General features: G+C 56.8%; 1 protein-coding gene across 5 annotated transcripts; it reads right to left on the reverse strand.

Annotated features, from left to right (window-relative positions):
* Positions 1–6897: 6897 nt before the first annotated feature.
* LOC121068320 lies at positions 6898–10353 on the reverse strand. 5 transcript variants are annotated; one of them, XM_040553436.1, is made up of 5 exons: positions 10117–10353; positions 9874–9925; positions 8173–9759; positions 7216–8010; positions 6898–6996 (listed from the first exon to the last, which is right to left on the reverse strand). In XM_040553436.1, the coding sequence occupies exons 3-5, from the start codon at positions 9499–9501 to the stop codon at positions 6922–6924; spliced, it is 2199 nt and encodes a 732-aa protein (XP_040409370.1). In that variant the 5' UTR covers positions 9502–9759; positions 9874–9925; positions 10117–10353; the 3' UTR covers positions 6898–6921. The 5 variants fall into 5 exon arrangements, with proteins under 5 accessions (XP_040409370.1, XP_040409368.1, XP_040409369.1 ...); XM_040553434.1 differs by having other exon boundaries at positions 6911–8010; positions 8173–9623; positions 9720–9759; XM_040553435.1 differs by having other exon boundaries at positions 6911–8010; positions 8173–9623.
* Positions 10354–13636: the final 3283 nt, after the last annotated feature.

Below are 13636 nucleotides of genomic sequence, written 5' to 3' on the forward strand. Positions count from 1 at the left end.
TCGTCAGCTCGTGGCAAAATGGCAGCCAGCCTCGCTCAGCCCCACTTATATAGCCCGCCCCCGATTGTGATGCGCGTTGTCTCTGGGTTGTCATCCCTCCCCAGCTGTGATGACAGCAGCGCTCAGCCATGGCAACGTTTGTGATGCAGGGACAGCGGGGATGAGGTGGCCCTCCCCGAGCTGAGCTAAACCCCAGGAGGTGCCCTTCACCCGAGCACCAGGCAGCAGCCAGCCCAGCCAGGCCAGCTCAGCGCAGCGGGGCCATGGCCAGCCCACCCCAGTGCCGAGAGCTGGCCCTGCGCAGGGCCCTGCAAAGCCTCTGGCCTCTCACTAGGTGTGGTTGTAGCCCCGGTTGTGCGCTGCACTCCCCCTTCTGAGAGACCATGAACCGCTTCACGACCCTCATGTGTCCAGCAAAGCAACGATGGCGACACAGTGACAATGGTGAAGGCCCAAGGGAGCCTGTTTAGACCACCCCAGCCAAGAGGAGCACCGCTCCCCGGAGTATGACCACTCAACAGTCCTTCGCTGAAAGGGGAATTGACGTGGGGAGGGCTCGCTGTGGCTGGGCAGCCAGGAACCCCCACAGCCAGCTCAACCCCCTTACTCTGAGTGGTACCAGGGAGATAATGGGAAGGACAACAGTGAGAAAACTCCTGGTTGAAATAAAAGCTGGGCAATTGGTCACCGACTACTTTCATAGGGATAGACTACTAAGCTTGGGGAAATTAACTGAAATTTAATCGCCAAATTACTGGTTTGGCATAGGGAAGTGAAGGTCATAAACGTTTCCACACTTAGCGAAATGCAGTGGGACTTGCAAGAGCTTTTCCCTGGTGTTCCCCCATATCAGCTCTCGCTGCTCTCTTCCTCTGACTTGGGGATCCTGCTCATGTCCTTTTCCTTGGCCTTTTGCTCGCCTCAGCATGTGCTAGGGCAGGTAGAGCTGCTGCTGAGCCCCAGAGCTCAGGGCTGTGATCCTGGCACCCTCCCAGGACTTTCAGGTCACTGCCTCCATGTCACAACCTCGATCCTCCTTGAAAGGGAGAGGCAGGGGCTTGGAGGAGATGGGCCCACCCCATCCCACAGCAAGAAGCAGAAGTCATGCCCACAGAGGCGCCTGTCTGCTGTTCTGCCTGTCCTAGTGCAGCCAGAACAACAGGCACTGGGGCCTCCATCTTCTCTGTCCCTGGCAGACACACAACGTGCTTTCTCTCTGCCAGTTGCTGTCCTGAAGGACCTACACTGCTCCCAGACGCAAACCGTAGCTGTGGTGTGCAGGGGACTTCCAGGGAGGGGGGCAGCCCACGCTGCCTCTGAAGGCCTCAGGTGGAAGGCCAGCCCTATGTCCGTGCTCTCAGGCACCTGCAGCGCCATCCTAGTCCTGGCCTCTCCTCCAAAAGGTGCTAACAGAGCTGCCCACCTTGCCCATGCAAGCAGGTGCGAGCAGTGAGCAGGGAACGGTGCCTCTGCTCCTCCAAAGGAAAGAAGAAACACACATGAGGTCGCTTGGAAAGACACATTTAATGGGAGAGCTCCTGCTCCCTGGTGGCTCCAGGCAGGGATGGTTGCAGCTTTCCGTTTCTGCAGGAAGCCCAAGCAATCCCCTAATCCCATGGTGAGACTCTGCTTTCCAGCGTTGGTTCTCTTCCCGTGAGGCTCCTCACCTCACTTCTTGATGCAGGCAAGTAGGGCCTTGCCTGCATCTCGGAGTCTGGTCCAGGCACACTGAAGGCAAAGGAGGATGGGGGTGAGCACACAGCAGAGGCCGCCTGGCAGAGGTGGTGTCTCTGTCCTAGGATTCCTGTGTCTGGCTGCTGCACATCTGGGGAGCCCTCTTTGCTCATCAGCTCGTGGGCAAAATGGCAGCCAGCCTCGCTCAGCCCCACTTACATAACCCATAACCGCCGCCGTTTGGGATGCGCGTTGTCTCGGGGTTGTCATCCCTCCCCAGCTGTGGTGACAGCAGCGCTCAGCCATGGCAACGTTTGTGATGCAGGGACAGCGGGGATGAGGTGGCCCTCCCCGAGCTGAGCTAAACCCCAGGAGGTGCCCTTCACCCGAGCACCAGGCAGCAGCCAGCCCAGCCGGGCCAGCTCAGCGCAGCGGGGCCATGGCCAGCCCGCCTCAGTGCTGAGAGCTGGCCCTGCGCAGGGCCCTGCAAGACCTCTGGCTTCTCACTAGGTAGGGCCAAACAGGAAGAAAAAGAGCAAGAAAATGTGTGGCTGAAATACAGGCAAGGCAATCGCTCCCTGACTACCGTTCAGGGGCAAAGAGGACGGCAGGGATTCACCAAAGGGAAGTCCTGCCTGACCAACTCGATAAGCTTGTAGACAAGCTGTAGACGTATGGGCTGGATGGGCAGTCAGTGGGGTGGACTGAAAACTGGCAGAATGGTCGAGCCCACAGGGTGGCTGGTGATCAGTGGCACAAAGTCTAGGTGGAGGCCAGTAACTAGTGGTATACGCCAGGGGTCAATACTGGATCCAGTCCTGTTTAGCATCTTCATTAGTGACCTGCATGATGGGGCAGACGTCTGCAGATGGCACAAAACTGGGGGGAGCGGCAGATACACCAGAGGGTTGTGCTGCCATCCAGAGGGTCCTGGACAGGAGGGAGAAATGGGCCGGAAGGAACATCTTGAAGATCAGCCAGGGGAATTCTGTGCAAAGTCCTGCACCTGGGTAGGCACAACCCCTGGCACCAGTACATACTGGGGACCGCCCCGCTGGAAAGCAGCTTGGAGGAAAGGGACCTGGGGGTCCTGGTGAACATGAGCCAGCAACGCACCCTTGCTGCAAAGAAGGCTAATAGTATCCTGGGCTGCATCAGGCAAAGTATTGTCAGCAGGTCAGGAGAGGTGATCCTGCCCCTCTACTCTGCACTGGTGAGGCCACACCTGGAGTAGCGTGTCCAGTTCTGGGCTCCGCGGTACAAGGCAGACGTGGGCATACTGGAGAGAGTCCAGTGTAGGGCCACAAAGACAATCAAGGGACTGGAGCGTGTCTCCTGTGAGGAAAGGCTGAGAGAGCTTTTCAGCCTGGAGGAGAGAAGGCTGGGGGGATCTTATCAGTGTCCATCAGTCCCTGAAGGGGGGTGCAAGGAGACTGGAGCCAGGTTCTGTTTGGTGGTGCCCTGTGCCAGGACAAGAGGCGACGGGCGCAAACTGCAACACAGGAGGTTCCCTCTGAGCAGGAGGAAGCACTTTCTTTATGTGAGGGTGACCAAGCACTGGCACAGGTTGCCCAGGGGCTGTGGAGTCTCCTCCCTGGAGATCTTCAAAAGCCGCCTGGATGTGGTCCTGGGCACCCTGCTCCGGGTGTCTGCTGGAGCAGGGACATTGAACCAGATGAGCTCCAGAGGTCCCTTCCAACCTCAAACTAGTCTGTGATTCTGTGACTCAGCTTGGGGAAATTAACTGAATCTTAGACACCCAACTGTTGGTTTGTGTATTGGGAAGTAAAGGCGATAAACATTTAAACACCTAGTGAAACGGAGTGAGACCTGCAAGAGCTCTTCTTTATCACTCCTCTCTGCCAGCTCTCACTGCTCTCTTCCTCCCACTTAGGGTTCCTGCTCACGTCCACCTTCTTGTCTGTTTTCTTGCCTCAGTAAGTGCTTGGGCATGTAGAGCTCCTAGTGAGCCCCAGAGCTCAGGACTCTGACCCCAGCACCTTCCAAGGGGTTTGGGGTTATCTCCAAGCCACAACCGTGATCCTCCTTGAAACAGAGAGGCAGGGACTTTGGAGATGAGCCCACCCCATTCCACAGCAAGAAGGCATCTGTCTGCTATTCCCAGGGTCACACTGCCTGTCCTGGTGCAGATGGAAGAACAGGCACTGGGGCCTCTGTCATCTCAACTTCTGCTAACAATAGACATGGAGAAAGCTGAGGCGTTCAACAACTTCTTTGCCTCAGTCTTCACTGACAGGCAGGCTTCCCAAGTCTTTTGTTTCCCTGAACCCGTAGATGGAGGTTGGGGGATCAAAGTCCCACCCACTATAAGCAAAGAGCAGTTTCGAGACCTTAGAGACCCATGGCAGGGGGGTGGAACTAGATGATCAGGAAGCATCATGCTCACAGTCTCTCATCCTCCTGGGGGATCTCAATCACACAGACGTTTGCGGGGAAAGCCTCATGGCAGGCAGTAAGCAATCCAGGAGACTTCTGGAGTCCATTGAGGACAAGTTCCTATTCCACGTATTAAACCAACCAGAGGAGAAGTGTTACTGGACCTGGTGCTCACCAATGCAGAAGGAGCTCATTAAAGACGTTGAGATTGGAGGAAGCCTAGGTTGCAGTGACCATGCCCTAGATGGTCAGAGGATCTGATCAGAACTGGCAACTCTTTAAGGATGTCTTCCTCGGAGCGCAAGAGCTCTGTATTTCCATTTGTAATACATCAAACCAGGAAGGCAGGAAACCGCCGTGGTTGAATAAGGATCTGCTGGTGAAACTCAGGCAAAAGAAGGAAACGCACAGACGGTGGAAAGAGGGCCGTGTGCCCTGGGAAGAGTACAGTAATGCTCTCTGGATGTGCAGGGATGGGATCAGGAAAGCCAAGGCACTGACAGAACTAAACTTGGCAAGGGATGCAAAGAATAACATAAAGGGGTTCTACAGGTACATTGGCCACAGAAGAAAGACTAGGGAGAGTGTAGCGCCTCTGCCTAATGAAGATGGAGAACTGGTAACAACAGATGTGGAGAAGGCAGAGGTACTTAGCAACTTCTTTGCCTCGATCTACACTAGTGGTCAGGCTTCCCACATCCCTTGTGTCCCCAGATCTCTAGGCAGGGGCTGGGGAAGCAGAGTCCTTCCAACTGTAAGGAAGAGCAGGTTTGGGACCTCCTGATGCAACTTAACAACTGCAAGTCTATGGGGCCTGAGGGAGTTGGCTGATGTAGTTGCCAAGTCACTCTCCATCATATTTGAAAAATCACGGCAGTGAGGCGAAGTCCACAGTGACTGGAAAAAGGGAAACATTTTAAAATTTTAAAAAGGGTAGAAAAGAAGACCTGGGGAACTACACACTGGTGAGCCTCACGTATGTGCCTGGGAAGATCATGGAATGAATCTTCCTGGAGGCAATGTTAAGGCACATGCAGGACAAGGAGGTGATCTGCGACAGCCAGCATGGCTTCACCAAGGGCAAATCATGCCTGACCAATCTGCTGGCCTTCTGTGGTGGAGTGACCGCATCAGCTGACAAGGGAGGACTGAACCATGTCATCTACTTGGACTTCTGTAAGGCCTCTGACACGGTCCCACATGACATCCTGATCTCCAGATTGGAGAGACACGGATTTGATGGGTAGACCATTTAGTGAATAAGGAGTTGGCTTGAAGGTCGCACCCAGAGTGGTGGTCAATGGCTCTATGTCCAGGTGGAGACCGGTGACGAGCGGTGTCCCTCAGGGGTCTGTCCTGGGACCGGTGCTTTTTAAGCCTTTGGGCTTTCCGACACAGGAACGGAAAGCAGTGGGTGAGAGGGAGTCCCCAGCAGCCTCAGCAGCACCCACAAACCCAGGGCATGGCCAGGGCCAGGCCCGTGCCTGCCCCAAGCCTCCTGGCCCAGGCTGGCCAGGCCTGGCTGGGACACGGCCTCCCGTCCCAGGCAGGGCCTGCCTCAGCACCAGCCCTGACTCCTACCTGCGGCTTTTTAATATCTTCATCAATGATACAGACGACGGGATTGAGTGCACCCTCAGCAAGTTTGCAGATGACACCAAGCTGAGTGGTGCAGTTGATACAAGAGAAGGAAGGGCTGCCATCCAAAGGGACCTAGACAGCCTAAAGAAGTGGGCCCATGGGAACCTAATGAGGTTCAACAAGGCCAAACGCATGGTGCTGCACCTGGGTCAGGGCAATCCCAGGCTTGAGGACGGACTGAGAGAAGAACTCATTGAGAGCAGCCCTGCAGAGAAGGACTTGGGGGTTCTGGTGGACAAAAAACTCGACATGAGCCAGCAGTGTGTGCTTGCAGCCCAGAAGGCCAACTGCATCCCGGGCTGCATCAGCAGAGGAGTGGCCAGCAGGTGGAGGGAGGTGATTGTCCCCCTCTGCTCTGCCCTTGTGAGGCCCCACTTGGGGCACTGCGTCCAGGTCTGAGGCCCCCAGCACAACAAATGTGAACCTGTTAGAGTGAGTACAGAGGAGGGTACAAAGATGATCAGAGGGCTGGAGCACCTCTCCTATGAAGAAAGGCTGAGAGAGCTGGGGATGTTCAGCCTGAAGAAGAGAAGGCTCAGGGGAGACCTCATTATGACCATTTCATACTTAAAGGGGTCTTATAAAAAAGGTGGAGAAGGACTCTTTACTTGTGTAGATAACGATAGAGCAAGGGGGAATGATCTTAAATTAAAAGAGGATAGATTTAGTCTGGACATTAGGAGGAAATTCTTCTCTCAGAGGGCGGTGAGGCACTGGCACAGGCTGCCCAGAGAAGTTGTAGATACCCCATCCCCTAGGGATGTTCAAGGGCAGACTGGATGAGGCCCTGGGCAACCTGATCTAGTGGGTGGCGTCCCTGCCCATGGCAGGGGGGTTGGAACTGGGTGATCTTTGGGGTCCCTTCCAACCCAAACCATTCTATGACCCTATGATTTTATGATTCTCCGTCACACTCTGGACACCCCACCTCATTGCTTTCTGCCCTTTGCTGCCTTGAAGGACTGGCACTGCTCCCAGCCCGGGCATGCAGTTGTGGTATGCAGGAGACCTCCAGGGAGCTTGGCAGCCCATGCTGCCTCTGAAAGCCTCAGGGGAAGGCCACCCCCAACCCACTCCTCCCCACAGAAGCAGCCAACAGCGCTGCCAGCCTTGCCCATGCAAGGAGGGCCTAGTAGTGAGCAGGGGAGCTGCAGCGCTTCCCCAGGAAATTAGAGACACTTGCCCATGAGTGTGCTTCCAGTGACACATTTATTGAGAGAGCCCCCGCTCCCTTGTCGGGCTGGCAGGGATCTGCTGCTTGCTGGCTCCGTGCCCTGCTGGGTCCTGCTGAACCTTGGACCAGTAAGGGGAAGAGTGTGGCCAGACAGGGCAGGGGATGGGGGCTCCTGGATTTCAATCTTCTTTGTGGTTCTCTGAGCACAGTGTGCTCATGATACCGGTGCCAGGAAAATGTTGCAGAAGCTTCCCTTGTGCGATTACAGGGATTGATATGACTCCTCTGCGCCCCTCTGGCTGCTGGGTGGCAGTGATATTCTTCTGGCCCTGCTGCCCCTTGGCCCTGTCTGCGGATGGTTTCTTCTCTCCCACTGTCTCTCCTCCAGCTGCACCTGGGACTGCAGTTGCAGACGGAGCCAAATTCTGGGAGCTTTCAGTGGCAGACAGATTGTGGTTTGGGGCTTTGATGCACTTAGGGCGGAGTCTTGCAAAGATGGGTCCGTCCTGGGAGCAGCCCTTGTCCTTCCGTGCCCTTCTACGTCTTCTGCGTGGCACGGCCCCGGTGCCCTCTGCTGCAGGGTCCATCCATGATTGCCCTGCATTGTCTGGGAGCTGCTTCGGCTGTGAAGCCTGCACCTGCTTCTGCAGATCTTTAGCAATTTTTTTGGCTTTGTGGCAGTCTCTTGGTGCTACGAGGACCTCTGGTATGTGGGGCATATCAAGAGCAATCCAAATGTGGTGTGGAGGCCGTGGCAGAGCTGAGGGTCTGTCCTCACTGGAGCTGTGTTTTCTCTGTGGGGGTCTTCTTCTTGGAGATGTTGGTGTCCCCATGTCCCCTGTAGTGGAGATGCTGGGGCCCTCACCCTTTTTATCTGATTGACCCCGCGGAGCTCCCTTGCTCTGTGGCCACGCCTGCTCTGCCTGGATGGAAGGGGAATCCCCTACTGCCCCAGGGTCCTGGTTCATCTTGCTGGTGCCAGGCAGGGTCGTCTTGCTGGTCGTGCTGCTGCCGCTGGCTCTTCCTCCACACTCCATTTTCTGGTGGGGTCTGTCCCCATCCTCCTGAGGCTTCATCCCTTGTTCCACTCTCAGAATAGCTGCTGGCACAGAGTGGACAGGCTCCTGCATCCCCCGGGTGAATGCGTCCTCGGGGGCTGCTGCCTCTTGCTGAGGGCCAGGGGTCTGCACTGACAGCTGCACTGCCGACTTCGTGGTGTGAGCGTGCCGCTGACAGCGCAGGCTGGGTGAGCAGTGGCACTGCCTGGTGTTCCTCTGTGGATCCTCAGTCTGGGAGTCTTTTTGTCCCAGGACGGGGTCTGAAGATCTTTTCATGCAAGCCAGGATCCCTGGTAGCCCGAAGAGCTCTTTTGTCTGCTTTTGTCCGTTAGGCCCCTCCAGATGATGGTTCACAGTCTTTTCCACACAGGGTGGGTCCTTCTCCACAGGAGTCACCACCACATGTGGCTCTGCTCGCCATTGGGGTGATCGAGGAGCTGTGGTTGGGACAGCTGTCCTTGCTTCCAGGACAGTGGCTGAAAAGCTCCCCTCACAGGACAACAGCATCTCTGACAGTCCAAATTGCTTTTGTATATACATTTTTTCCACTACATGCTCCAGCTGATTTTTCACAGCCTTGTCTATGAAGGTCAGGTCCCACACCATGGGAACCGCCTTCATATTAGGCTCTTCTTCTTGCTTCGATACTTTCAAAGCAGAGGCTGGATCATTTTGTGGAGGCTTGTCCCCATCAGCTGGCAGGCGCAGTTTCTCCTCCTCTTTCTTATGTGAGGTGAAGTAGTTTAAGGCCTCCTTGGATTTCTTTTGTGGCAAAGATGTCTTCATTTCCATGGAGTGGAATTTGGGCACCTCTGGAGGATGGGTGGGAGCAGCCTGCTGGACCTGGACGTGTTGCTGGTGTTGGTGCACACTGCTGGCCCTGTGGCATCTGACCACTTCTTTCCTGCAGGGTTGGCAAGTGTCATGGTCATGCTGCTCCCCTGGGCCAGCCTTGGGATGCATGAGGCCAGGCTGGAACACAGAAGCATGAAGTGAGTCTTCTTTCTGCAGAGGAGTGGGGGTAGATGCCCTTGAAATCTGTGTGGATTCGCTCTCCGTGATGGTAGTGCAGGAGATGGTGCTCCAAGAGTCCAGAGACACCGTTGAAGAGCAGCTGGTTTCACTCTCTGTGTCAGAAGTGGTAGACTCACTGCTGTCCTCTGGCAACTCCAGGTTGAGCCTGTGAGGAGGAGGAGGAGGAGGGGAAGGAGGAGGAGAAGGAGAAGGAGAAGGAAGATGATGGGAATGCTGAGCCAAGCACTCCTGAGCACCCTGGGACTCTCCCTCTGCCCCTAAGGAGCTGGCAGGCTGTGTCATTTCTGTGGGGTCCCCCAAGGGGCCCCTTGGTCCCTTGCCCAAGGCTCCCTCTCTGCTGGCTGGGCACAGAAGCTCCATTTGCCCCAGAAAGAGAGGGGACACTGCTATCTCTGTGCCTCGGCAGTAAATCCTTCTGCAAGGGCATTGCTTCTCGGATTTTAGTCCGCAAATTTCCCTGTGCCCCCACAAGCCATTGCACTCATCCATGCCCCCAAACCCTGCCCCTGTTCCCATCCCCATCCCCTTCCCCTTCCCCTCCTCAGTGGTTTCACATTTCCATGTATCTGTTGAGGTCCTCAAGGGTCCTGTTGAACAGTTGGGCTAGTTCAACTATTCCATCCATCTTTGCGTGCTCGGGACATCTGCAAAGGGGCAAAGGGCAGCGTTAGTGGGACCTCCTTTGGTGGGGGGCTGACTAGAGGGGGCTGTCACGCCCCAGCAGCGACGATTCCACTTACTGCTTCCTCTTACGCCATGAAGAGTTGTGGAGGGTCCAAACTGGTGGCAGAGAAGACAGAGAGTCAGTGGATGGGGAGGCCGTGGGGGGACGGCGGGTACATGGGGCCAGGCGGTGTCTTTGCAGGGCACCTGCCCTTGCCCAGGGCCGCTCACCTCTGCGATTCTCCTGGTTCCTTCTGTAACAGCACCTCCTCGTCCTCCCTTCCTACATGGGCACAGAAAGCAGCGGGTGAGAGGGAGTCCCCAGCAGCCTCAGCGGCACCCACAAACCCAGGGCATGGCCAGGGCCAGGCCCGTGCCTGCCCCAGGCCTCCTGGCCCAGGCTGGCCAGGCCTGGCTGGGACACGGCCTCCCGTCCCAGGCAGGGCCTGCCTCAGCACCAGCCCTGACTCCTACCTGCGGCTTGCCACACGGCATCATGGAGAAGCAGGCAAACGCCAGCAGCAGCAGCCACAGGAAGGAGCAGAAGGCCCAGAAGGCTTCTGGGCTGGGGAAGAAGCTCATTCCCCAGGGATCAGCCATGCCTGTGACTTGCCAGAGAGAGCCAAACTTGGCTGGCTTGAGAAGGATGAGCTGGACCGCGCTCACGGTCCCCTTGCTCCACCTTCCCAGCTCAAGCTTGTCCCTCTTCGCTCGTCAGCTCGTGGCAAAATGGCAGCCAGCCTCGCTCAGCCCCACTTATATAGCCCGCCCCCGATTGTGATGCGCGTTGTCTCTGGGTTGTCATCCCTCCCCAGCTGTGATGACAGCAGCGCTCAGCCATGGCAACGTTTGTGATGCAGGGACAGCGGGGATGAGGTGGCCCTCCCCGAGCTGAGCTAAACCCCAGGAGGTGACCTTCACCCGAGCACCAGGCAGCAGCCAGCCCAGCCGGGCCAGCTCAGCGCAGCGGGGCCATGGCCAGCCCACCCCAGTGCCGAGAGCTGGCCCTGCGCAGGGCCCTGCAAAGCCTCTGGCCTCTCGCTAGGTGTGGTTGTAGCCCCGGTTGTGCGCTGCACTCCCCCTTCTGAGAGACCATGAACCGCTTCACGACCCTCATGTGTCCAGCAAAGCAACGATGGCGACACAGTGACAATGGTGAAGGCCCAAGGGAGCCTGTTTAGACCACCCCAGCCAAGAGGAGCACCGCTCCCCGGAGTATGACCACTCAACAGTCCTTCGCTGAAAGGGGAATTGACGTGGGGAGGGCTCGCTGTGGCTGGGCAGCCAGGAACCCCCACAGCCAGCTCAACCCCCTTACTCTGAGTGGTACCAGGGAGATAATGGGAAGGACAACAGTGAGAAAACTCCTGGTTGAAATAAAAGCTGGGCAATTGGTCACCGACTACTTTCATAGGGATAGACTACTAAGCTTGGGGAAATTAACTGAAATTTAATCGCCAAATTACTGGTTTGGCATAGGGAAGTGAAGGTCATAAACGTTTCCACACTTAGCGAAATGCAGTGGGACTTGCAAGAGCTTTTCCCTGGTGTTCCCCCATATCAGCTCTCGCTGCTCTCTTCCTCTGACTTGGGGATCCTGCTCATGTCCTTTTCCTTGGCCTTTTGCTCGCCTCAGCATGTGCTAGGGCAGGTAGAGCTGCTGCTGAGCCCCAGAGCTCAGGGCTGTGATCCTGGCACCCTCCCAGGACTTTCAGGTCACTGCCTCCATGTCACAACCTCGATCCTCCTTGAAAGGGAGAGGCAGGGGCTTGGAGGAGATGGGCCCACCCCATCCCACAGCAAGAAGCAGAAGTCATGCCCACAGAGGCGCCTGTCTGCTGTTCTGCCTGTCCTAGTGCAGCCAGAACAACAGGCACTGGGGCCTCCATCTTCTCTGTCCCTGGCAGACACACAACGTGCTTTCTCTCTGCCAGTTGCTGTCCTGAAGGACCTACACTGCTCCCAGACGCAAACCGTAGCTGTGGTGTGCAGGGGACTTCCAGGGAGGGGGGCAGCCCACACTGCCTCTGAAGGCCTCAGGTGGAAGGCCAGCCCTATGTCCGTGCTCTCAGGCACCTGCAGCGCCATCCTAGTCCTGGCCTCTCCTCCAAAAGGTGCTAACAGAGCTGCCCACCTTGCCCATGCAAGCAGGTGCGAGCAGTGAGCAGGGAACGGTGCCTCTGCTCCTCCAAAGGAAAGAAGAAACACACATGAGGTCGCTTGGAAAGACACATTTAATGGGAGAGCTCCTGCTCCCTGGTGGCTCCAGGCAGGGATGGTTGCAGCTTTCCGTTTCTGCAGGAAGCCCAAGCAATCCCCTAATCCCATGGTGAGACTCTGCTTTCCAGCGTTGGTTCTCTTCCCGTGAGGCTCCTCACCTCACTTCTTGATGCAGGCAAGTAGGGCCTTGCCTGCATCTCGGAGTCTGGTCCAGGCACACTGAAGGCAAAGGAGGATGGGGGTGAGCACACAGCAGAGGCCGCCTGGCAGAGGTGGTGTCTCTGTCCTAGGATTCCTGTGTCTGGCTGCTGCACATCTGGGGAGCCCTCTTTGCTCATCAGCTCGTGGGCAAAATGGCAGCCAGCCTCGCTCAGCCCCACTTACATAACCCATAACCGCCGCCGTTTGGGATGCGCGTTGTCTCGGGGTTGTCATCCCTCCCCAGCTGTGGTGACAGCAGCGCTCAGCCATGGCAACGTTTGTGATGCAGGGACAGCGGGGATGAGGTGGCCCTCCCCGAGCTGAGCTAAACCCCAGGAGGTGCCCTTCACCCGAGCACCAGGCAGCAGCCAGCCCAGCCGGGCCAGCTCAGCGCAGCGGGGCCATGGCCAGCCCAGCTCAGTGCTGAGAGCTGGCCCTGCGCAGGGCCCTGCAAGACCTCTGGCTTCTCACTAGGTAGGGCCAAACAGGAAGAAAAAGAGCAAGAAAATGTGTGGCTGAAATACAGGCAAGGCAATCGCTCCCTGACTACCGTTCAGGGGCAAAGAGGACGGCAGGGATTCACCAAAGGGAAGTCCTGCCTGACCAACTCGATAAGCTTGTAGACAAGCTGTAGACGTATGGGCTGGATGGGCAGTCAGTGGGGTGGACTGAAAACTGGCAGAATGGTCGAGCCCACAGGGTGGCTGGTGATCAGTGGCACAAAGTCTAGGTGGAGGCCAGTAACTAGTGGTATACGCCAGGGGTCAATACTGGATCCAGTCCTGTTTAGCATCTTCATTAGTGACCTGCATGATGGGGCAGACGTCTGCAGATGGCACAAAACTGGGGGGAGCGGCAGATACACCAGAGGGTTGTGCTGCCATCCAGAGGGTCCTGGACAGGAGGGAGAAATGGGCCGGAAGGAACATCTTGAAGATCAGCCAGGGGAATTCTGTGCAAAGTCCTGCACCTGGGTAGGCACAACCCCTGGCACCAGGACATACTGGGGACCGCCCCGCTGGAAAGCAGCTTGGAGGAAAGGGACCTGGGGGTCCTGGTGAACATGAGCCAGCAACGCACCCTTGCTGCAAAGAAGGCTAATAGTATCCTGGGCTGCATCAGGCAAAGTATTGTCAGCAGGTCAGGAGAGGTGATCCTGCCCCTCTACTCTGCACTGGTGAGGCCACACCTGGAGTAGCGTGTCCAGTTCTGGGCTCCGCGGTACAAGGCAGACGTGGGCATACTGGAGAGAGTCCAGTGTAGGGCCACAAAGACAATCAAGGGACTGGAGCGTGTCTCCTGTGAGGAAAGGCTGAGAGAGCTTTTCAGCCTGGAGGAGAGAAGGCTGGGGGGATCTTATCAGTGTCCATCAGTCCCTGAAGGGGGGTGCAAGGAGACTGGAGCCAGGTTCTGTTTGGTGGTGCCCTGTGCCAGGACAAGAGGCGACGGGCGCAAACTGAAACACAGGAGGTTCCCTCTGAGCAGGAGGAAACACTTTCTTTATGTGAGGGTGACCAAGCACTGGCACAGGTTGCCCAGGGGCTGTGGAGTCTCCTCCCTGGAGATCTTCGAA

Source organism: Cygnus olor, chromosome 3, assembly GCF_009769625.2.
Source record: "Cygnus olor isolate bCygOlo1 chromosome 3, bCygOlo1.pri.v2, whole genome shotgun sequence".
NCBI classification, from domain to species: domain Eukaryota; kingdom Metazoa; phylum Chordata; class Aves; order Anseriformes; family Anatidae; genus Cygnus; species Cygnus olor.